We start from the raw sequence: 23,177 nt of genomic DNA, 5'->3' as shown, positions 1-23,177 counted from the left end.
TAACAACACTGTTTCTAACATGACTTCCTCCCTCCTCTGTCCACAGATGTGAACGAGTGCTCAGAACTCAACAGTCGGATGTCACTGTGTAAAAACGCCAAGTGCATCAACACAGTGGGCTCCTACCAGTGTGTGTGTCTGCCGGGGTTCACGGCCTCCGACAAACCCAATTACTGCGTGGAGGCCACAACACACCAAACATCAACACACACACAGTGAGCATGGACAGACACTAGGGGGCGACAATAGACACAAAACCACACGCACAAGCTTGTATTACTATACTTGTGAGGACGTCCACTAAAAACATTCAGTCACTTCCAGATCCGCAACACCACCTCAGAGTTCTGATCCTGGTCCGGTTAGTGTCTGACCCACAACCCTGAGACCTGAACCTTGTCTTTAAATGAACCTAATCCTGATTCTGATCTTACTCCATAATTTAAACCTGATCCAAATCCTGATCAGGTACCACTGTCATTACTCTTATATATGCCTGTATTCCCTCTTGCATCACTGTGGATGTTTTTACTTTCCCTCTGTTGTATTATAGTTGTTATACTTTTTCATTTTAGTGGTTTCAATCATGGACATTTTAAAATAAACCTAAATATTATAAAGTATTTCCAATGTTAAGGCCTAAAATATTAGTATCAGAATATTATTTTTAATGACTTTCCACCAACCACACTGTCAACACTGTGACTAGCTTTGGTTTCTTTGTTGAGGGAATCATTTAGTATTTGGTGCTTATTTACTTCTTTTCCTAGAGACAGGTGAGACCTCATATCTCTGCTCTGTGTAGGGAGCTAGTGATTAGCCTAGCTTGGTACAGAGACTGGAAGCTGGAGGAAACAACTAGATAGTCTTTATGATAAGCTAGGCTAACACTTTCCCAAAATGTTGAACTGTTCCTTTAGTTTGAACCTGTTGCGACTGACAGAAGACAGAAGCTTCATCATCATTTGTTAGAAACACAGTTTGGAGAATGTTGTGTTAGCATGTTAGTAGAGCAGCACAGGAGGCATTCAGGCACAGTACTCAGTGTAGGACATCCACGTTTCGGAAGTGTTCAGAGTCACGTTCACGGCCGTAAGTGAGACACAAGCTGTCAGCAGGCTGTGTAAAAAGCTAGACCGATTAAGGCCCTGTTCAGAAGTGAACCGCTCTAAATTCAGGTGTGAACACAACCAAGACGCATTGAGATCCGATCGCACATTCTTTCAGAAGTGTGAGCGAAAATGTGCCCTATGAACTCGCCAACAGTATCAGATTAACATGACAACAGACAACAACAACAACAACATACAAACTGGATTATTGTGGCTGGAGCACACACAGCAAACACTGTCTGATCAGGACTATGGACACTGGAAGATTCATATCGCAGACAGGTGATTTGTGAGGAGACACACTCCATTTTTCATTCCAGTACAGAGCATAAATATCACATGGAATATCTGAGACATTTAAATGGAGAAGGATGAATGTACTAGGTAGTAGTTAGGGAGGGATTTTCAGCCAATGAGTGAACAGCTTCATGCTCATGATGAAAAAGCATATTAGCATGCTAGCATTTGTTATTACAGGTGAGGGTGATGGAGTGTTGTTTTTTTTAGCCATAAACCAAAGAAATGGACAAAGTCTAACTTTGAACTGATGATTGTGTTAAGAGTCAGAGGATCAACACGTTGTAACAAGGGGACATGAATATCTGAAGCAGGGTCCCGATGATGATCCAGCCAGTGTCCGAGTTAAGATCTAGACGCAGCGTGAGTCGATTGACTGACTGAGAGAAACAGAGTCACTAACCCACCACCTCCACCTCCCTACATATGATGTATTTTTTTGTTTGCTTTTTGATGGAGTCCTTGATGAGTCTTGTCACATTATGTTTAATGATGGTTTATGCGTCAACATTAAGGGGAAGGTAAATGCTGAGATGAAGCTGAACACCTGAGAGGACATGTGGTCCTTAAAAGTATAGAAATACAACACACACACACACACACACACACACACGCACACACACTTACTTAATCAAGCCCATATATTCTGCACTGTATAAGATTCACACTAAATGAAACAGTAAATTACTTGAGATGAAGATGAACTTTATCTCCTCTCTGGTGTCGACAGGATCGTGGGGATAGAAACACAGAGTTGTATAAATGTATGTTTTGTCTGTTGCTTTTCTAAGTTTGTTTCTCATGTTGTCTCTAAGTGGAGTTTTAACTGTTACACAAGGCCGTTTTTTTGCTCATTTAACTAATTGACAAACCCTATGGACTTGTGCTGGGGGATCCAGTTGTATTTTGTACCCAGTCAAACTGATTGTGGATATTTAATTCTGTGAAGAGGCCAGCTGTTTGCTCCTCCTCTTCCTCCTTTGCCATCCCTCTGTCTGCCATAAAGAAAAGCCTGTCACTACCCTCCTCTGCCTCTTGTAGGATGTTGTCTTTGTGTTGTAAGAACAGGGCGAAATGTGATCATGGTCTGGGACAGAAGACAAAGTTTCCTGCAGAGAGCTAACAGACTGGTTTTCCCTCCTCTCCGTGTCTGTGTTGAGACGACTGAAATGAATTCTGTTTTATTCTTCGTGCTTCTCTTAACTACGTTTCACTGCCAAGTCTTGCCAAGTGGCAAAGCTGCTACGGGACAGCGATGGGAGAGAAGAACCTTGTGTACATTTGAACAGAAGTGTGGAGAAAACAGCTGATGTATGTGTAATTTGTACATGAATAAATAGCTTTTTCTATGAGTTCATATTACAATGTACATTAAACCCCTTGGTATTAAACCATAAATTGTGATATTTAACTCTGATTGGTCTGTCACTTTAAATTTCCCATCAAAGGTCAAGTATTGCATTGCAGGTATTTAAACAAACATTTGTCTGCATGCTATGGACGTCAGCTGGGTAGGGTCCAGGCCTCAGGTCTGTTTTATGTGTGATACCTTTGTGGTTTGGCTCTAATCGGTACCACTTCACAATAAGACCACCCTTATAATGGATTTATAAACGGTTTATAAACGATGACAAGTTTTTCACTTACAATAAGGCTCCTTATACAGTTATGAATGGTAGTCAGTTCATCTTGTTGCCTTTTCACTGAGCATTAAGTGTAATTCCTCTTGTAAGTTTATGGTCAACTCTCTCCACCTCCCTATCATCAGAGTATCTGAGTCTTATTTATTTGACAAAAAAAGAGACAAAACACAACAGTTAAAGATGAATTTAACTAATAGCATTAAAACAATAATAATTATTATTATTATTGTTGTTGTTATTAATATATCTTATGGCCATTTTTAATGTTTATCATTTTATTCTTGGTGTCTACTAAAATAGATACACTGTACATCTTATACTCATAGACTGTGAATAAAGATGGATGTAGCCTCCGTGACATCACCCACAGGTTTCTGAATGGCAGTTTTAAAGCTCAGAGTGAGCTGCTCACTGTCGCCATCTTGGCAGTGACTGACTCCGCCCCTAACTCCCAGCTAATCCAAAAATGGGCAAAAATGAGGAGGATTTTGGTGCATGACAGTTTGTTTTCAAGCATACACTCACTCACCTGTCACTCAAAGAGCCCACACCCTCAATTCTCCATAATCTTAAGCCTTAATAAAATGTAAACAGGCGAGTTTACATTTCAGTTTGTTGAATATCACTTTTGGACGTGGTTGTAACCGAATTCACCGACAGGTATCAGCGTTTCTTCTCGTATCATATTAAGTACTTCATTCATGGTTCTGACGATGTTGCTTATAATTGACAACTCCGCCTCTTTCACATGAACACTCTCGTAGCTGGACAGGTAAACCCAAGGTTTACTGGTCTCAGTACAGGTTATCAGGACGGTCAGTTTTAGGTTTAGTTGGTGTATCTTGAACGTACTTCGTAGTACAGGCCTCTGGCACTAACATGCAACTCCATGCCACACATTCTCCCTCTGAAACTCTTTGTTAGAGCACAGGGCTCTTTAAGGCTCCCTGCCTCTCTGAAACTAAACAATTAGGAAAACTGGGAAAAGCATGAAAGAGCCTCTTTAAATTTTCTATAGATGTCCCCATTATATTGTTATTGTGAATTATTTTTCTTTTTTTGGCCATGATAATAGTAAAAATGTGCCAATGTCCCAGCCCATATCGACCATAGGAACTGAAAAGGTGATGATACGTCAAAGTTATGTTCACAGTTAGTTACACTGACGACAAGTGCCCAAAAAATAAGTCACTGCATGTTCAAGATAGAAACTGTATTTTAGAAATCTGAATTTCTTGTCCTCTTCACACACCTTGCATGAATTGACAGGTAGATAAACTCCATCCCCAATTACTACACGGACAAAGAGGCTCAAGTTGACTTCTTTAATGCAGCAACTGGCAGTAGGGTAAAACTGACAAAAAGAAAAAACATACAGTTAAAACTGTTCAGATTTCCATTGTGTGTGAGATTAAGCATATCACAAGTTATACCAATAATACACAATATCCAAATAAGGCCCAAATGTACATGTAAATGTATAAATGCAATATAATTGTATTTAAAATAACTCCAAAACATATCTAAAACATAAAGACATGCTACTGGTAAGTATATTACTACATACATTGTATCTGTATGCACATTCTCTCAACTTAAAGCAAGCCAGAACATGTGGCTGACATGAATTTACTATCTGTACAGTTATCTGCCCACAACCTGTTCAAATGTCTCTGCTTTGTAAAAATATACATATACATCAATAAATGGTAAACTAAAGGACATTTTCACATACCGACGATGCGTTCAAAGACTTGAACATCTGGATGATGTCCGAAGAAAAAGGCATGAACTTTCCCTCTGCTCTGACATGGAGAACTGCCTATACACTTACTGATGATGTCATTAACTAGAGACACGGATTACCTGACCTAAATGACTGCTATCAAACCCAACAGCAGGATGAGCTATTTAACAAAAAGAAAGTAACTGACTGATAAGGCAGTACACTGAATCAGACCTCTGAGATGCAGAGAGTCCAGACCTGAAGGTTTTCCTCTGGGACATGACCCTGTTGCCCTGCTGTTGTGGTGGACAGAGTCTGACAGATGTTGTTTTATCACAAAAGGTCACTGTGTTGTGTGTGACCTTTACTAAACCTTTATGAAGGTGCCAGTGCATATTCATTGTGCCCAGTGTTTGTATTTTGATTGTCAGTGGCTTTGAGTTCAGCCAGAGTACAGAAACAAAGACTGAAGGTCTCTGTGAGGAGCAGTCCAGGAGAGCTCAGTGACATCAGGTGTTAATGATGAGAACACTGTTTCACAATTTCACTGATTGACTGTTACAGCTGATCTGAAAACCTTATTTAGTATATCTGAAGATGGGACAGGTATGAAGTGGATCTATGGCTGTGTCCAAATTCTAACAGTTCAAATGTTAAAAACTAGGACCATAAAACGTCAAGTTTTTGTGAAGGTTGCTAGGCAACATGAGCCACGTTTTGCAAAAGCACAGCTGGTGAAGCACAGCTGGTGAAGCACAGCTGATGACGCACAACGAAAATCATCCGTAGACCAGACCTTCTCATTTCAGTACCACACCTTCATGGACCACATCCTCTGAACGATATGGCCCCTGAATTGGGACACAGCTATTGTGTGTCTGGTTTCCATGGTAACCATCCAGTTACTGAGCCTCCTGTCAGTGCCACAGTTTGTACTGATTTCCAATTCTAGTGGGGAATGCTCCACTGTAGGGTTTTTTGAACGCAGCCCTAGGATGGCTCCTCCTCCAGCCAACGAGGTTGGCCAATGAGGTTTGCTGTGCTGCACCTGAGGTGACTAAGTAAGTAAGTAAGTAAGTAAAGTTTATGGAAAGGATGGGTCCCCTTGGGTCTTAAAGGTGGTATAGGGAACCACTAACAGCCTCTGACCTGATGACCTAAGACTGCGGGTAGGAGTGTGAAGTTGTATCAAGTCAGAGATGTAAGAAGGAGCTTGTCCGTGCAAGGCTCTAAAAGTAAGGACCAGAATTTAAAAATGAATTCTAAGATCAACTGGTAACCAGTGAAGTGATGCTAAAACAGGTGTGATGTGTGCTCTTTTGCTTGTGCCATTGACAAGCCTTGCAGCAGAGTTGTGAACAGCCTGGAGACGGTCAAACTCTTTCTTATTCAAACAAGTAAAAAGTCTGTTTCAATAATCTAAACAAAATGAAATAAAAGCATGAATGATAATCTCCAATTCTGCCTTTGACACCAGTTTATCTTAGTTTGGATAATACTCAGTTACTCAGTTGGAAGAATCAGTTTCTAAATAATGATTTGGTGTGATGCTCCAAGGACATTGCCAAATCAAAAACAACACCTAAATTCATAAAGGACCAATATGCTGCTTAATCTGAGGAATACTACCTTCAGGGGCAATAATTAGTGTTTCTGTCTCGTCTCAATTAGGCTGCAAGTTGTTGTCACTTAACCACTGTTTGATGTTGGTCAAGCAGTTAATTAAGGAAGACAGTTCACGGAACTCAGTAACCTTGAATGGCAGTACAGCTGGATATCATTAACATAAAGATGATAAGATACAGATGAAGAAGATGCTGTACTGCCTGATTATCTGTCCTAGATAGATTATGTAAAAGAGGAACAGAATATGTCCCAATACAGAACCCCGAGGTATCCCACATGACAGCCCTTTAATAGCCAGAAAGGTAAGATAAAACCATTCTAAGACCAAACCAGACATCCCGACCAGATCTCGTGGTCTGTTAATCATATGTTAAGATCAACAGTGTCAAAGGCAGATGAAAGGGCCAATAAAACCAAAGCTATATATTCCCCAGAGTCAGCTGATATCATAATGTCACTAGTGACTTTTAGTAATGCAGTTTCCATGGACTGCTTTGTGTGGAAACCAGACTGAAATCTGACAGAAAAGAAGAGTTGCTCCTTTTTTTTCCTAAAATTTTTGACATGAATGGAAGTTTAGATATTCTACGTATTAAACAACAGCATGTTTAATAAAGCTTGGAGCCACGCCAGTTAAAAGTGAAGTATTAAACATTTCTACGATACAGGGGCCAATAGAATCAAATACTTGTTTCATCAATAGGACAAAAGGAAGGTTTCATTTTATCTAGCAGAGCGGTGACGTCATGTAATATCATAGGTTTAAAGGAGGACCAAGTATGAGGAGGAGACAAATCGCAGGCATAGTTGTAAAAAGTTGATGGTGAGATGTTATCCCTGACAACTCTGACCTGATCAGCAGAGAAATTAAGGAAGTCATTACTGTCCGCTTTAGAGAACAAAGGGACTTGAGTGAAACAATGGAGTTAATGGTGTCGAACAAGAATTTAGGATTTTTCGTATTTGAGGGTATTAGCTGAGAAAAGTATTCAGTTCTAGCAATTCTCACAATTTCATTTAAGGAATTCTTTAGTTCCCTAAGGTGAAGCTTGTGAACCTCAAGTTTAGTCGATTTCCATAGACGCTCTACCTCTTGACTGTTTCTCGTAAAACTCTGGATGGATTCATTTATCCAAGGACAAGGCTTTTTATGAGAGACAAAGCCTGATTTCACAGGTGCCACCACATATAGAATAGCTGAACATTGACGATTACAAGACTGAATAAAAACATCTGCATCATTGCATCCCATCAGCGAGCATGGGTCTAACAAGCCAGAGGGCCTCTCAGCAGCATCCTGATTATTAAACAGCCTTTGGGCTCTAATTTTCGGGGGTGGGGGATCCAGAGGACAGTTATTGTCAAAAAATACACAGCTATGATCACTCACATTTACATCCTCCACACACAGATCAACAGCCTAGAACAGCATAGAAGATGCATTCGTCTGACAGGAAGAGCTGAGGCTTAGGCAACAGTGCACTGTTACCACCCGCATCCTGGAGGGGAACTGGCCGCAAACAACGGGTGCGTGAGTAAGTAACAGCACCCCAGAGGCCCGTACCACGACGCAAGTTCAACATTCCCAGGATAACTTTTAATTATCTGTTTTAACTGACCCATTGATTGTTGTAGCGGACACTGGTGGGCAGTAACAGGTGCTCTGGTTTATCAAGAAGAGCCTCCCATGTCGCTTTCTCACCATCACTCTATCACCTGGACAGAAAACAGGGACGAAAGGTGTTCCTCTCACCAGTAAACTAGTTTTTAAGATATCATTGGATTTTACGGCTAATTCATCCCAAATCAACACCTCCACAGCAAATGGGATACACACACAAGACTCCCCACAGAGTGACACTGTTGCAACTGTGGCACAACATATTTATATAATTATTTTTTATTTATTTAATTGCCCACTCACAAATGTGTATATATGTAGGCCTATATATTGTATATTTTATTTTTACAGACCCCTTATCCTCTAGGGAATTAACCGATAAACAATCTAATGCATCACTTTACTATTATTATTTGTTCATATCTTTCTCCATGTCTTTGTGTGATTTATTGTTATTTTTCTGTTAGTGTATTCTATGTGTAACATTAACCTATTATAATATCATTGTTCCATTTATCTATTCCTAGCAATAGCTATGTAGTTCATGTAGGCCGTTATTAAATATGAATGGGCCATGGTGGGAGTAGGATACGCAACATTTATGTGTAAAACCAAATTAAATAAAACAGACTTAAAATTTTATTTCTCTCTCCCTTAGACTCGAAAAGTCTAAGGGGTGGCGATAACTGTCATTGTCATAACTGAATTATAGAAATAACCGTTGTGAAAATGTGAAAGCATCTAACTGTGCATGGTTTCGGAAGCAGCCCTCCTTGAAGTCACTCACACTCACACACTATAATGTTTGGAGCAGCTGAGAATGGTGGGAAAAATGAAGTAGATTTCTCCAGGCAGTTGAGAACACTGTGTCTTTTCGGAATGGCTACAAAACTAAATAAAACTCTTCATTATAAGTAGTTAGTTTCATTCCTTCCTGACTGCCAGTGGCAGTAAACAAAGTGAATATGACTCCTCGCACTCCATGCAGGTCAAAATCTTATGTAAACAAAGTCACGTATGTGATGTGTAGGCCTCCATTCCCCCAGTCACAGTATAAATACTGTGTGGTAGCCTACATCCAGCCTCTTTGATCTTCTCGCTGTTGCTCCTTACCTGGTTTCCTAGCTTAGCATTAAAAAAACAGGCAAGCAAACTGGCAGCAGGATTATATTGCCTGACTGGCTAGATTTTTGTTTGTCTGTTTGGTAAATTTGCTGGACGTTGCAATAGCATTCTGTGGCTAGCTGTAGTTCTTGCTTGGATTACTTGGTTGCAGGTGCTTTCCAGGCGGGCTAACTAGTTGTTTTTCTAGTGGTATTAAGCCATACAGGTAAGGCTGCTCGAAGTTCCAATCGCGTCTGCTGCCAGCTGCAGGTCTCGCTTGGATTACCTGGCTGTGACCCTGATCCACAGCTTAAGAGGTTTGCTAGAGGTTCCGAGTCATGTCCTGTGTTTTGGTCACGTTTTTCCTTCAGGTTTTCTAGCCCTATTCCTGGTGGGAATAGGAAAATGCTGTTGTAACTTCAGGTTGAGGATGGCCATGAATTGTGTCCCGAGTGTCTGGGTGTGGGTCACCTCAGGGAGGCCCTGTCTGACCAGTGTATCAATTGCAGCATTCTGCCACTCATCGTGAGGGAGGAAAGGCTGCTTCAGGTCGAAGGCCTATTGTTTGGAGATGGTCTTCGACCTTCAGGGCTTGCTCCTAGAAGCTCGACATCCAATAGCCACCAAGGGAAGCACAGTGGCAAGTTGCAGGAAAAGCCCCAAGCATAAAAAGCCAATGCCAGCTCCCTCTTGCCAGGAGTTGGAAGCTTTGCGGGCTGAAATAGAGCAACTTTAAGCATTGATGCAGGCTCCACCTCCTCTCCCCACATCTCAGGCGGTCTCCTGGGATTCAGGTGAAAGTGGTGATGATGCAATGTTGACTAGGGCATCCAACTTATGAAGGTGCGTTTAGTTCTAGGGAGCATCCCTACACTGGCCGGTCTTGCCAGGGAGCTGACCCTGCAAGTGTGGAAACTAGGAGAAGGACCCTGCCCATTGCAAGCAATGCTATGCGCAGCCCTTGCCAAGATTGGACTGGATGATGCACCAACTACACATTTGGTTGGTTCTTTCTACGGACTCCGGTTGTCCCCCCTTTTGAGGTCCCACCTTCACCCGCCTTTTAGGAGGAGCTGAAGCAATGCTGGACCGACTGAAGGGCATTTTCCCATCATAGCGATAAAGACCCTGGCCTCCATGCGTGACATGGGGGAACATGGCCTGAATCATATCTCTCTGGTGGAGCCAGTGTATTGCCACGCTGGTGCTCTCTCCAGATGAGGCACTCAAAAGATAATCACTGCTGTGCGGGCCTCAGTGCTGGGTCACAGACGGCCTTCTCTCAAAGGCTTATGACACTATGTATTGGCAACTCCCTCTCTGTGCTCCTCCTCGCTCAGTCTTAAATGTTGCAGCCAGAATGTGATGGGAGAGACTGACACAAATGATGCGGCACTTCATGCCTTTGCACTGATGTCCAGGGAACTTGGCCACTTAATGTCCACCCTCATCATGACACAACGGCAGGTGTCGTTGGCTCAGGTGCCCATGTAGAACGATTGTAGGAATACGCTCTGTAGGCTCCCGGTTGTGCCAGGCCAGTTGTTTGGGCCTGAGGCAGAAAGGACATTGGAGCGCTGGAAGCAGTCAAACCAGGCTTTAGAGGCCTGGTGTTATCGTGGCAGGGGCATGGCTCTCCTGGCTCAGCACCCCAGGAAGCGTGGAGCACGGGACCCACAATGCTCACAAACCTGCCAACACAGCCCTGGCAACACAGCCAGGTTGCTGTAGATAGTTGGCGCCTGCCCAGAGGGGAGCAGCCTCCACCTTGTCTGCCTTAGCGGGTGTAGGGCAGCCAAGGTCCTCATTCACATCAAGGCACTGGGCTTGTCCCTGAACCGGGAAAAGAGCTGAGATGTGGTAACAACAGATGCCTCATCAGTTGGTTGGAGGGCAGTGTGGCAACAGAGGTCAGTCCAGGGAATTTGGAGCCCTTGACAGATAGCAGCACATCAATGTCCTAGAACTATGGACTGTCTACTTGGCGCTGAAGCACTTCTTGCCCTTTCTTATGGACAAGCATGTGCTTGTTCGCACAGACAACACCTCAGTGGTGTTTCATATCAACCATTCAGGGGGGACCAGGTCTCTGCAGTCTCTGAGGGAAGCCCAGAGACTCTGGGTATGGGCTTATCCTCAGCTGGCCTCCTTGAGGGCAATGCACCTCCCAGGCAGAGCAGACTCGCTGCGGATTACCTCTCACCAGAGGCTGCCCCCTGGAGAATGGAGGTGTTGCACCCATGGGTGGTGTGGATGATATAGGAACAGTACGGGGAGTCCTGTGTGGACCTTTTTCAGAGAGCATGGTTCATTGTTGTTTGTGGTTTTCCCTAGCAGAGGCCAATGCCCTGCTGGGGATGGATGCTCTTGCCAACACCTGGACGAGGGGTCTCATTTACACATTTCCTCCAATTCTCCTGATAACGGCGGATGGTACTGGTGTGACACTATGGCCAAATTCAATCTTTCCCACCGAAGGTTTTATCCCCCAGTCATATGAATCAGGCCATCGAATTGGAAGCATATCACCCTCCTCTATTTCGGTCTGTGCTGGAGGAGAGGGCCAACCTGCTTTGCCCATTCTGGCCATTGCAGTTATATGTGACAGTTGTAAGTGACACAGAGCCATAATTGCTCGGAGCAGCTGTTTTTAAACACCATCCCTGTAGAGGGAGCCCTCGCACTCTGCAAGATCTGTGTGCTACAGCGGCAAAAACAAAGGGCAGGTCCTGTCTAAACAGAGGCTCCCCCATTTGGTTGTTGAAACAATAAAGCAGGCTTACGAGGTGGCAGGTGAACCTGTCCCCTACAATGTTGTTTGTCACTCAACCACGGTGTGGCCACATCCTGGGCGGCAATGAGTGGGATACCACTATGGGGTTTTACCATCTTAATGTGACCTCTGGGTCCACGCTCGCATCAGCTGTGCTTCCATTGGCTTCTACAAACTAAACAGTAGGTGGGTATCAGTTCTTTGTGACACTGCTGGTATGAGTTATCCTCTTTGTTTATGTTGTTTAGAATAAAGGCAATACATGTTTAATTGTACATTGTATCATGCTAATGTACCATCCATTCACTTAGATTTGGGGCTAAAGGTTATAATTCATAAATATGATTGATAGCCAATATTATTAATATGGCAATGCACAATTTAAAAACTCTACATAAATAACCATCTATCGTGTATAATTCTTTTTTAAAGAAAAAATGCTTTTTCTAGCTTATAGGGAAAAAGTATCAAACTTTCTTTTGGGGGGGGTTGACCCTAGTTTCTGAACACAGACATGAAAAAAGTGATGTAAGCGCTATAAGACACTTGATGGAACTGTCTTTTGGGATTCTGTTTCTGGCCATTGGAAATTCATTTGCAAAGTTAAACTGCTTCCGAGCGGGCTAGTTCAGCAGTATCGGTTACCATGGTTACTGAGCAAGGAATCCGGTAAGCCACATTAATGGAACAGAACTCTGACTAATATTTAGCGAGACTTAACAAAATAAGCCAGGTTTTTCCTTTATCTGCCTTAATGGAATAGTTGTCATGTAATGTTATTCTGAGCTGCGATTATGGAGTTAAAGCATCATCATTGTCGGATTAAAAAATCTTTGTTCAATTAAAATAAGGCTATAATAGTTATGATATATTTTTTTAGTTTGATAAACTCTCGCCTGTTTGTTAGAATCTCTATTTTAAAACCAGAGTGGACATATGCAAGATCTGGAACAGCAAAACGATTCAACTGATTTACATAAATGTCTACTGATCTTTATTATTGATTACTTTCTTGTAAACTCTTTTGTCCCTGTCAGCACATGGTGAGTGCGCGGTGACCTGCTATGACATGCACTGTGTGACCATGGCACCACAACAGATTGAGCCGAATGGTGCAAACTTGCATCTGCGTTGTATCCGCGACGCAAATTGGGCAGTGAGTGGTTTGCGTCAACCACGACACTATGGGGACAGGTTTTGATCTGACCTGGAGCGGGTTAGGAGTTACCATGGTGATTTACCCCACTAACAAGTGAACTACTGACATAGGACTGAAAACCCAGACTTAAACATAAAGTTACCTCGAATCCTGCTTCGTAGTACAGACCTCTGGGCACTGTCTGCCTCTCCACAAGGATTATTTTGCTTAGTTTATGTTGGACTGTCCATCCATTTTCTACCGCTTATCCTCTAGTAGGGTCGCAGGGTGGCTGGAGCCTATCCCAGCATCTTTTCGGGCGAGAGGCGGGGTACACCCTGGACAGGTCGCCAGTCCATCGCAGGGCAAACACATAGAGACAGACAACCATTCACACTCACAGCCACACCTATGGTCAATTTAGAGTATCCGATTAGCCCAGTCCCCATTTTTGCATGTCTTTGGACTGTGGGAGGAAGCCGGAGAACCCGGAGAGAACCCACACTGGCACGGGGAGAACATGCCATCTCCACACAGAAAGATCCCACGGCCGAGCCGGGACTCGAACCCGGAACCTTCTTGCTGTGAGGCGACAGCGCTAACCACTGCACCACCGTGCAGCTTATGTTGGACTGATTTGAGGTATTTTAGCATTAGTAAACTTTAGTTAATTTCTAGAAACTTTAGCTAGTACAACACCTCTTTTAAACAAATCTATGCATTTAATTAAATAGTTTTATCTCTTAATGATTGTTGTGATTTTCATTTGCCTTAATATAATTTTCCTTTTCAGCAGTTCCTGTCCCTGCTATTTTATGTTTTTGGTTCTAATAAATTCTAATAAAGTTTTTTATTTTTTTTCAAAAACATGTCTCTGCCTCTTCAGTAACGAGCCTGTGTGCTTGTAACCAGTTAACAAACATCTAAGGTTTTGAAATACTATATCCTTGGGTATGATTCCCCAGGTGGTGTTGTTGGCCCCTTTTACTCCAAAATCAGAGTAAGTTGTCAGTCAGTTGATTTTTGGATTTTTTTTTTTTGGATTCAAATAATAAAACTTTCTGCCTCTTCCACTCTGACTAGTGTCAGGTTCCACCTGTTTGTCCAGAGTCATAGAGAATAAAAAAAAACATTTGTGTGAAATCTTGTCATAATTGCTGTAAAGTTTTGAGTTATGGCTAAAAAGTGTTTTGTGAGGTCACACTGACCTAGACCTTTGACCTTTTGACCACCAAAATCTAATCAGGTCATCCTTTAGTCCAAGTGAACATTTGCATGGCCTTACGGAGAAATTGCAATGACGAAACCAAACCCATGTCCTGTGAGGTCACTGTGACCTTGACCTTTGACCTTTTAGCACCAAACGCTAATAGTTTGTTCATCCTTTCGTACAATCATTGGTACAAACGTTCACCTGGACTCAAGGACAAACTGATTAGATTTTGGTGCCTAAAGGTCAAAGGTCAAGGTCATGGTAACCTCACAAAACATGATTTTGGCCTTGTGAATGCAAATTATACTAGACTTTATGTATTATTATAATGTACTGAAGCTGTTCATAATCTTAGAGGAGACTGGACTACAGGATCACTTTCTGAGTCTCTGTAACAAAAGTCAGTGATATTTGCAGAGCTGCTGTTCACCATCCTTAGTTTCCAGTAAACTCAGAATCTATTTATAGACTTTGTGTGTGTGTGTGTGTGTGTGTGTGTGTGTGTGAGAGAGAGAGAGAGAGAGAGAAAGTGAGAGAGAGTGTGTGAGAGGGAAGGAAAGTGTTTGTGGAAATCACTGAAGACAGTTAACCTGCAGCTCTTCACTCATTGTTATCATTGTATTAGTCTTGTGTATCATTGTTGTGTATCAGTGTTGACCACTGATATGACAGGACCATGGTTTGGAGTTGGGGTCACGTGGAAGTAAAGTTAATCTGGATCACAGTGAGGTAAGTGCATCTTTATCTTTATATTAGCTGTAAACTGCAACATTGAATTTATATGCAGGTGGGGATGTTGAGGGGTTTCTACACTACACTTACCAGCATTCACTGACCTTATAATGACAAAAAACAGCACAACTTCAGGTTCACCAGCCCAGTATCACTAGGATTCACTAGGACACATGATTTTTTATACATTTTTAGTCAGTTTAACCTGATACCTGTGTCACATGAGTTTGTTTGCAGTTCGAAATCAATGTGCCAGTATTAAACTATAGGTAAAGATAGCAACAATGGAGCCTCAGCTAAAGGTCACTGAACTTGGCAGGTGATGATCAATACAACATCTAATCCTACTGATCATTTCGATGATTTTATTCAAATGTAATATTTAATAATAGCTGAAAATACTCTTGAGTTCTGCTCTGCTGTTAAGTTCAATGAGCTCAACTGAATGAGGTGAGGCTAACAGAATCTTTCTCCTGTGTGTGCCTACACTGACTGTATTGGGCAGTGAGCGCTGCCAAGGACACAGCAGCATGCCTGTGTCGGAACACATGCAGTGCAGACAGCAGAGGTGGGAGTAAGTGACACATGTGCAAGTCTCAAGTCTTAACCTTCAAGTCTCAAGTTACTGTGGTGTAGAATCAAGCGTGTCAAGTAGTGTCCCTACTGTAAGTCAAAGCAGGTCAAGTCATCGTCAACATTCAGATGTATTTAATGGAGGCATGATGATGTTTTCACAGCATCTTCATCAAATTAAACTGACTAGTGACGAAGGTGCTGTGACTGGTCCAGATGTGTGAAGGACTTCCTACAGTCTGAATGAAAGGTTCACATCATATTTAGTTATTGATGGCTGCCATGAAGCCGCTTCCTAATTGATTTACTATAATGTAAAAAAAAAAGTCCTCCTCCGATGCAAACATGATTTATTTTATTTGGAAAAGACAATGGAAAGGGAAAAACATCTGGAATATTTTTACAACGTGTTCTTTTCCATATGTAACTGTGGGCCCTTAGTTCAGACTTCAGGTACTTTTTCAGTCGTCCATCTTCACCTCCAAAAATAATCTATCTATATCTATATACACTCATAGGTGTTAAAGGTCCCATATAGTATAAAGGTAGATGTCCATGTGTTGTTTGATTATAAAGCAGGTCTAGGTTTTATATTAATACTGTGAAAGTATCAAAGCGCTCAGTCCAAACATTTTGAAACTGAGCCTTAAAACCAGTCGTCAGGACTTCACAACAAAGCAATCATCACCCTCAGACACACCCCAAGCCCCACCCACCTGGACCCACCATTCAACCTTGCAGCATTTGATTTCTCTGAGTGTTAACCTGAAATCTACTATATTTTTATTGGATCACTCAGAAAACCAGTCAGCCAACCAGAAGAGAGGCTCTGACCTGAAGTTAATGGAGCTCCAGAGAGAAGCCTGAAAGAGGAGATGTAAAGCTACATTGAGCTGGTTTCTGGTTCTTAAAACCACAAATATATCTTCTAATGGATCAACACTTCAAAGAGGAAAATATGGAGCTTTAATATCTACTCACATGCTTCACTCACCCACATACTTGAACTTCTTCTCTCCATCACCGCTGATTGGAATGTGAATTTTGGGAGACCTGACTACCACACAGAGGGGTGGCCTTAAGTTTGATTTGGTGTTATGACCTGAGTTATGGCTTAGACTTGAGACAGATTGGGTGATTTCTGTGACAAGTAACGGCCAACACACAAACCAGCTTTCATGGGGAGGGGCTAAAAACACTGACATAAGTGTTGCAGGAGGAAAGAGAACAGAGCACAGTGCAGGTTCCTAGCAGAGATGTATAGTAATAGTGATAACCAGAATGACACTCAGTAGAGTTCACACCTCCACCAAGGACAAACAATCCTACACATTAAATAAATGATTCCTGAACTTGCTTGATCTTAACAATATCTTTGTCACATACGTATATTTACAGACCTAAGCTGGTCTCCTTGTTCACTAAGTCCAGTTTCTCCAGTTCAACACCTAGCTGAGCACCAGTAAACCTCAGTCTGTCAGAGACCAGGGTCTGGACTGAAGGTTGTTACAGTGGCTGACACACAGTCTGTTGTAGAGAGTGTGTGAGCTCAGTCCTCTTTGTGCAGCAGGATGTGCCGTCAGTGTTTTTGTTGAGGCGGACATTTTTAGAAGATAGAGACAAAACAATGTGTACAACGTCATCAGCTTCACCCTCACACACACACGTACAAAACAACAAGGCATCAACACACACACACACACACACACACACACACACACACACACAGACACACACACACACACACACATCCCACCCTACTTCTGAAGAGGCTGGGCAGAATATCACTAATATAGAATACTAATACTAATACTAGTAATGTCTCGCTGGACATTCACTGGACTGATGTATCATGGCTGCTGCTGGGATCTGAGACAGGAAGACACACAGAACCAAACACGAATGTGCGTACAATCACATTGTGATGCGTTTCCTGCCTCGCTCTGTTCCACGTTACCTTGTGTGGTCTCTATATTTAGCTTGGTCCAGGGGAAACCAAGCGACACAGGCAGGAAAACTAAGTTTGGAAAGAATTGGAGGAAGTCTAGTGGCCGTTCAGACAAACATCTCAAACACTGGGATCAGTGCTGAACAGGCAGCAGTGCTGTGTGTGGCTGAGACACACAGAGACAGAGTGCGACATACTCTGATCCAGCTCTGAGGACCGGACCGTTATGCAGGGTTTAGTAGCAGTCTTGTGGATCCAGCTGGACTCGGGTTTTCATGCGTATTGGAACAGACAAAAGGGGGATCTGTACATGTGTAGAAGGTGGATCCATGTGGTCTGCTGGTAGCTCTCAGCAGATTGGAAGGTAAGGTGCCTTAAATGTTTGAATGTTGACTATCTTCTGACATCAGCTGTGATGTGATTTTAATGTGTGTGAGCAGATTGTGACCGTTCTGTTTTGGTCTGGATCGACTCTGGGGTTGGGGTTGTGGTTTTTCTCAGGACTTACTGTTGATTACAGTCGTATGTGTTTGATAGTCTTTTGTTGTTAACACCACATGATAGACATTTAACGCTTCCAACACAGACCTGTGACGCTTTGTGAGACAACACAGCCTATAATTAGAGGACTGATATGAATGTTATGAATACACTGATTACAGGTTGTGTCATTTCTAATTCCACCTGCGTCCTGTGCTGTAGATCCTGTGCTGTGCTTGTCTACATTTAACATGAGTGTAGTATAGTCAGTGTGTTCCAGTTGAGGAGGAGAAGTCACTTGATTGGACAATTTATTCACTGTCAGACACTGTTGACTCTTTCTACTAGAGACCAGTGTCATGACCTGTTCCTTTTACCTCTTTTAATCTGTCACCTTGACAGAACTCCGCCTATTGACCCACACCTTAAACAGTCTCTGATTGCCTTTTATTTATTCTTCAAACAAAATAACAAAAGATTTTCTAGTCAAACGTGAGGTCAAAGACTGTACTGATTCCACATGCTTCAGTTCGCCAAAATTTCATTACAAATCATAAGTAAGAAGGATCATCAGCATGATAAATGATCAGATCTGCGAAAATATAATCTGCAATAAATACAAAAAATGGCTCTTGCTTTGACCCTTTTTATTGTTTCAACTGCTGGTGTCTCTCATTTCCCTCAGACCTGCTCAGAGATCGTGTTGTGTGCAGATCCTCCACCACACAACTTTCAGGCTCAATTAAAACAAAGTCTTCTGAGTACAATGTGGTGTTAGGTTTAATGCAAGCAATTCAAATGTGCAGTGAAGCAGTTTAGTCGGAGGAGTAAACTGAATTGTCCCTGTTTGCCTGCCTGATCCACCAGCTGTGTGTCCACCTATCATCAAACGCACATACACACCACTGTGTTGACGAGTTTCTCATCTTGGCTGGTTCTCTCTTCTCAGTGGTCACAATCAGAAATACACAACATATCCCTGAAAGAGACCCACTATCATTGTGGATACCGCATCATAGCACTGTCCCTTTATGAAAAATGATTTAGTGACGTCTTTGATAAAAACAAGCACAACACTCTCATTAAAACACACCTGTTGGGTTAAAAATATTTCCCACCATCTCTCAGCCAGTCTAAATATTTAGTACCCAGCTCAGATGGTGAAGCAGTGAGATGTGATGACGTTTGAGAAAGCACACGACTGTGTATAAGAATAATAATACAGTATACTTGAATATTAAGATCATAGTTATTATTTGTTACAGGCACATTTTTTTTCCTTCTGTCTCTCTGAGACTGAGCAAACAGCTGAAGCAGAGAAACATACAGGTCAGTATGTGAACTATAGGGTTTGTGAACAGTTGATAAGACATCAGCTGTTCGTACAGAATCGCTGGTGTCTCTCTCTCTCCTGTTGAAGGCTGTGGAGCTGCTGTGAGTCAACACTGGTTGTTTGCTGTAGAATAATAACCTGAGCTCTCTAGAGATTCGGTGCTGTGCACAAATCTCTTGCGTTTGGTGTCTTCTCATGTTGCCGAGTGTGTGATTTCTGTCGGCTTCTCTTTAGGTCTGATGCAGACTGTGAATCACACAGTAGATGCACAAGGGAAGAAAGAGCTGAACAGCCGAGCAAGACAAACTTGGTGCTGTTTGAAAATGTCGTGTCCCTAGCTGCTTCTTAGACAGAGCAGTCACACTGACATACACACAAACCACTCTCTAGTTATAGTAATATTAGTTCATTACACAGTTTTACACCTTTTATTGTCTGGTAAATAAACACAAGCCCTCTTGATTTGGTTTGGATGTGCAGACTGTGGTTGTCTCTACATGCACATGAGTTAGAAAACAGAAAACTGCTTTCATGTTTCAAACATGTTGCAGCTGCAGACAAAATGAGAAATAATATGAACTTTATTGGTCTGTAAACAAACATGGTTATACTTATATTAATTAGATACCACACACCTAAATGATGCTGTAATTAGAAACCACATATGAATCTGTATTCAGAAAAATATTAAACTAAGTTACACGCTTATTAGAAATCAAATAGATCCTGATACACAGAAGAGCACAGTCTAATTAGAAATCAAATACAGAGTCATATCAGATCCAGAATAAACTACAGTCAGGCTCTGCTGTAATAGACATTTAATGCTTCCAACACAGACAACACAGGCTGTAATGAGAAGACTGTGATGTCATATTATATCACACATAGTCTTGATATTAGAGCTCAGAGGAAAGTACATGTTTTTAGTCTTTGCTACCGAGTCATTTATTTCTCATTTGAAGATACTGAACCATAAACAAAGGTCACGTTTGGACACTCCTCCACCCAGACCTCGTAGTCTGCATATTGTCCAGAGGTGGAGCTTGTAGGTAGTGATAGTTTCCTCTCCCATATGTCACTAACGTTAGGCTTCAGAAGCTGCCAGGACACTGCACCTTTATTTTCTCTCTGTTAGACTCTGACTCTGTTAAATTCATATTCTATTCACAAACAAATGTCAAGTTACGTAACTTGTAAAACACAAATAACTGCAGAGTGATGTGTTTGTGTATCTGTGCATTTAATTTACAACTAATATATCATCATTTATCAACTTGGAATTTTTGTTTTCTAACATGTAAGTAGTTCAGTTCCCCCTCACACTAACCAGAAAATGCTTGTGTCGCCTAACCCTTGCCACAAAGTCCAGTCTGGATGTGAACCCAGTGTGAGACCCCTCCCCCAACCTGCCTCTTGTTGACTCCACAGCTGACTGTGGCACTTCATTCATCCATTCAAAAAATATGTCTCCATCTTCATCATGAAAAATATGGACATGATCAATAGATTCAATTTCATGTAACTGGACACAAACTGTTGTGAGACTGCGTTGTTAGGCAACGAGTTATATACAGTTAAATAAGGAGAGATCACATGAGTTTTGAGGAGAACCACGGAAAGATTGTATGTTGTAATGTGCCACCACTGTGTATCTCTAACTTCTCCTGTGTGTGTCACCTGTGTCATTTAGACAAGAAAATCTCCTAGTGGGTTTTTAAAGGTATAATGTGTAAGATCGTGCTAGTTGCTCCACCTCCATAGGGGGGCAGCATTTCACCTCTTTGCCCCTGTTCAGTTAATCATGTTGATGTTTTCCCCATGTTCCTTATAATTTATTATTTATATGTGCATTTATTGTCGATAGTTAAAGTTGTTGACAGCACTGAAACAAATGATGAGTACTTGTAATACAAACAGTATGTTTTTATGTACCTATAAAAATATGAAGCAAGGGGATACTGCAGGACACATGGGTGTCAGTCTACAGCAGCATGAGGAAGGGATGATGACATCATCACAAAGGTAGAATCAGAGAATAAGATTTATTGCCAGGTAGGTTATATATATATATATATTATATAACACCAAGCCATATTTGGCTTGGTGTTTGGTGCAGTATCCAATAAACTTTTATTAACAGGAAATAACAATAAAAAGGTAAAAAACTGCAACAGTTAAAATGATAAACATACATAGATACACATATTGAAAAAATAAAACGATAAAAAAAACTATGTACACAGGATGTGCAAAAGATCACACTACTCACACAGCTCATCACTGCTACACTGACTCACACAGCATCTAGTGCCATAAAGTGGTATTACAACAAGGCCTGGCTAGTGGGTTAGCATGCTCATTTCAGTAGATATCTCTGAACTACAATAGATGGAGGTCTTGGTCATGACATCATCACTGTGGCTCCTTCACATACTACTGATGGTGTTAGTTCATTTTTTGAACATTTTAAACAAAGTTCTGGCCAGATCTTACACATTCCACCGTTAACCTAACATGCTGTTGACACCTGCTTGGTGCGTTCAAGCTCCTCTGGAGATGAATTGTAATGTCAATTATCTAACACCACCCAGTCAGCAGTTCTTAACACTGCCTCTACAGCCTGTATTCAGACAACTTATTCTACTGTGTGATTCATTACAGATGATTCAAGCAGTATTTTTGTGGTTGTAACATATATAACCTGGCTTTTCTTACTCCTGGATAGTTGTAGTTTAGTTGTAGTTTAAATTGCACAGTTAAAAGTGAGCTGCCTCATTGTAACCCTCTGTCACACTGACACATCACCATTAAAGCAGATGTCAGTATGTTGATGTCATAGAGGCTGTGGTTAAGTCTTTACGTCTGGGTTTTACAGGTTCACATGTGGACAAACCTCACTGCCTCCACTGGAGTTACATGCATTCATAACAAGCAGCAGCACAACCAACACATGCTCTCATTAACATAATAATTTCATTGGTCGTCACCTGAGAAGCTGCACGGAACAGACTGACTGTAATCTGACTCTGCCCCCATGAATTTATGAAACTGTCCCATTTATTCATAAATCCAGTCACCTGGCTGCAGTTACCTGTGGATTTGATGAATAACCCTCACCTGGCTGCAGAACCACTGCAGGAAGGTTTCATCCTGATGTGCTGCAAAGAAAACTCGACTCAATGCAGATTTCCATCCACTACCATCAAATATCAGGAGTAGGTTTGTTGAGATAAGCACTGATTGTGTCAGGTCATCAGTCACCAGAAGAAATGGCAGATTTAATAGTTTGCTCAATACTGACAACGTTTGTTACAGACTTGTGTTGGTCAGGTCTTCATGTTGCTCTCAGATCAGTCTGATGTCAGTCAGACTATTTGACAAAAGACTGACTCATTTTAAACCAAAGAAACTAACTAACTCAGGTGTAAAACCAATGTTACCATGGTAACAATCAATGACACCTGTGCTGACCAACAACAACAAAAAACCAGGAAATCATGACTCATACTTTGTGGTTTTCTAACATTCTTATGGAGAGAGTGAAGAGAAAAGAAAGAGTTTTTAAACAGGTAAAATGTCCTTGTAACTCTTTAACTTCTAAAGACAAACATGTTCTGCTGGAGTAAATGGAGCTGAACCGTTGGATGTGGTTCCTTGGTCAGCCATTTTTTTAATTTTGAAAAAAGTTTGAATTTACCCCGGCTAAGGATAGTCAAGAACTAAACTGCTTTGTGCAACAGATGAATTTAGACTGTATCGGAAGTCTGAGTGTTTGTCATATATAAGCCACAGTCAAAGTCTGAGTGAGTGAGTGAGTGAGTGAGTGAGTGAGTGAGTGAGTGAGTGAGTGAGTGA

At 41.7% G+C, this 23,177-nt stretch overlaps 2 protein-coding genes across 6 annotated transcripts in view; both read left to right on the top strand.

The window, feature by feature from the left end:
- Positions 1-2,820, top strand: part of ltbp1 (latent transforming growth factor beta binding protein 1) — a 129,691-nt gene extending 126,871 nt beyond the window's left edge. For all 4 annotated transcript variants that reach the window (XM_023396654.2, XM_023396653.2, XM_023396652.2 and 1 more), the window contains one exon: positions 47-2,820. In XM_023396654.2, coding sequence (XP_023252422.1) covers positions 47-219 — 173 coding nt within the window. In that variant the 3' untranslated portion in view covers positions 220-2,820. The remainder of the gene's footprint in view (positions 1-46) is intronic.
- A 14,812-nt stretch (positions 2,821-17,632) lies between these two features.
- rasgrp3 (RAS guanyl releasing protein 3 (calcium and DAG-regulated)) overlaps positions 17,633-23,177 on the top strand; it is a 39,907-nt gene continuing 34,362 nt past the window's right edge. For both annotated transcript variants that reach the window (XM_087171230.1, XM_087171228.1), the window contains exon 1: positions 17,633-17,870. The gene's annotated coding sequence lies outside the window, so the exon portion shown is untranslated. The remainder of the gene's footprint in view (positions 17,871-23,177) is intronic.

The sequence above is a fragment of the Seriola lalandi genome, unplaced genomic scaffold (genome assembly GCF_002814215.2).
Source record: "Seriola lalandi dorsalis isolate HSWRI2012SDOR001 ecotype SW California unplaced genomic scaffold, Sedor1 jcf7180002054980, whole genome shotgun sequence".
NCBI lineage: Eukaryota > Metazoa > Chordata > Actinopteri > Carangiformes > Carangidae > Seriola > Seriola lalandi.
Note: the sequence above shows the minus strand (reverse complement) of the source record. Positions and strands in the feature narration are given on the sequence as shown.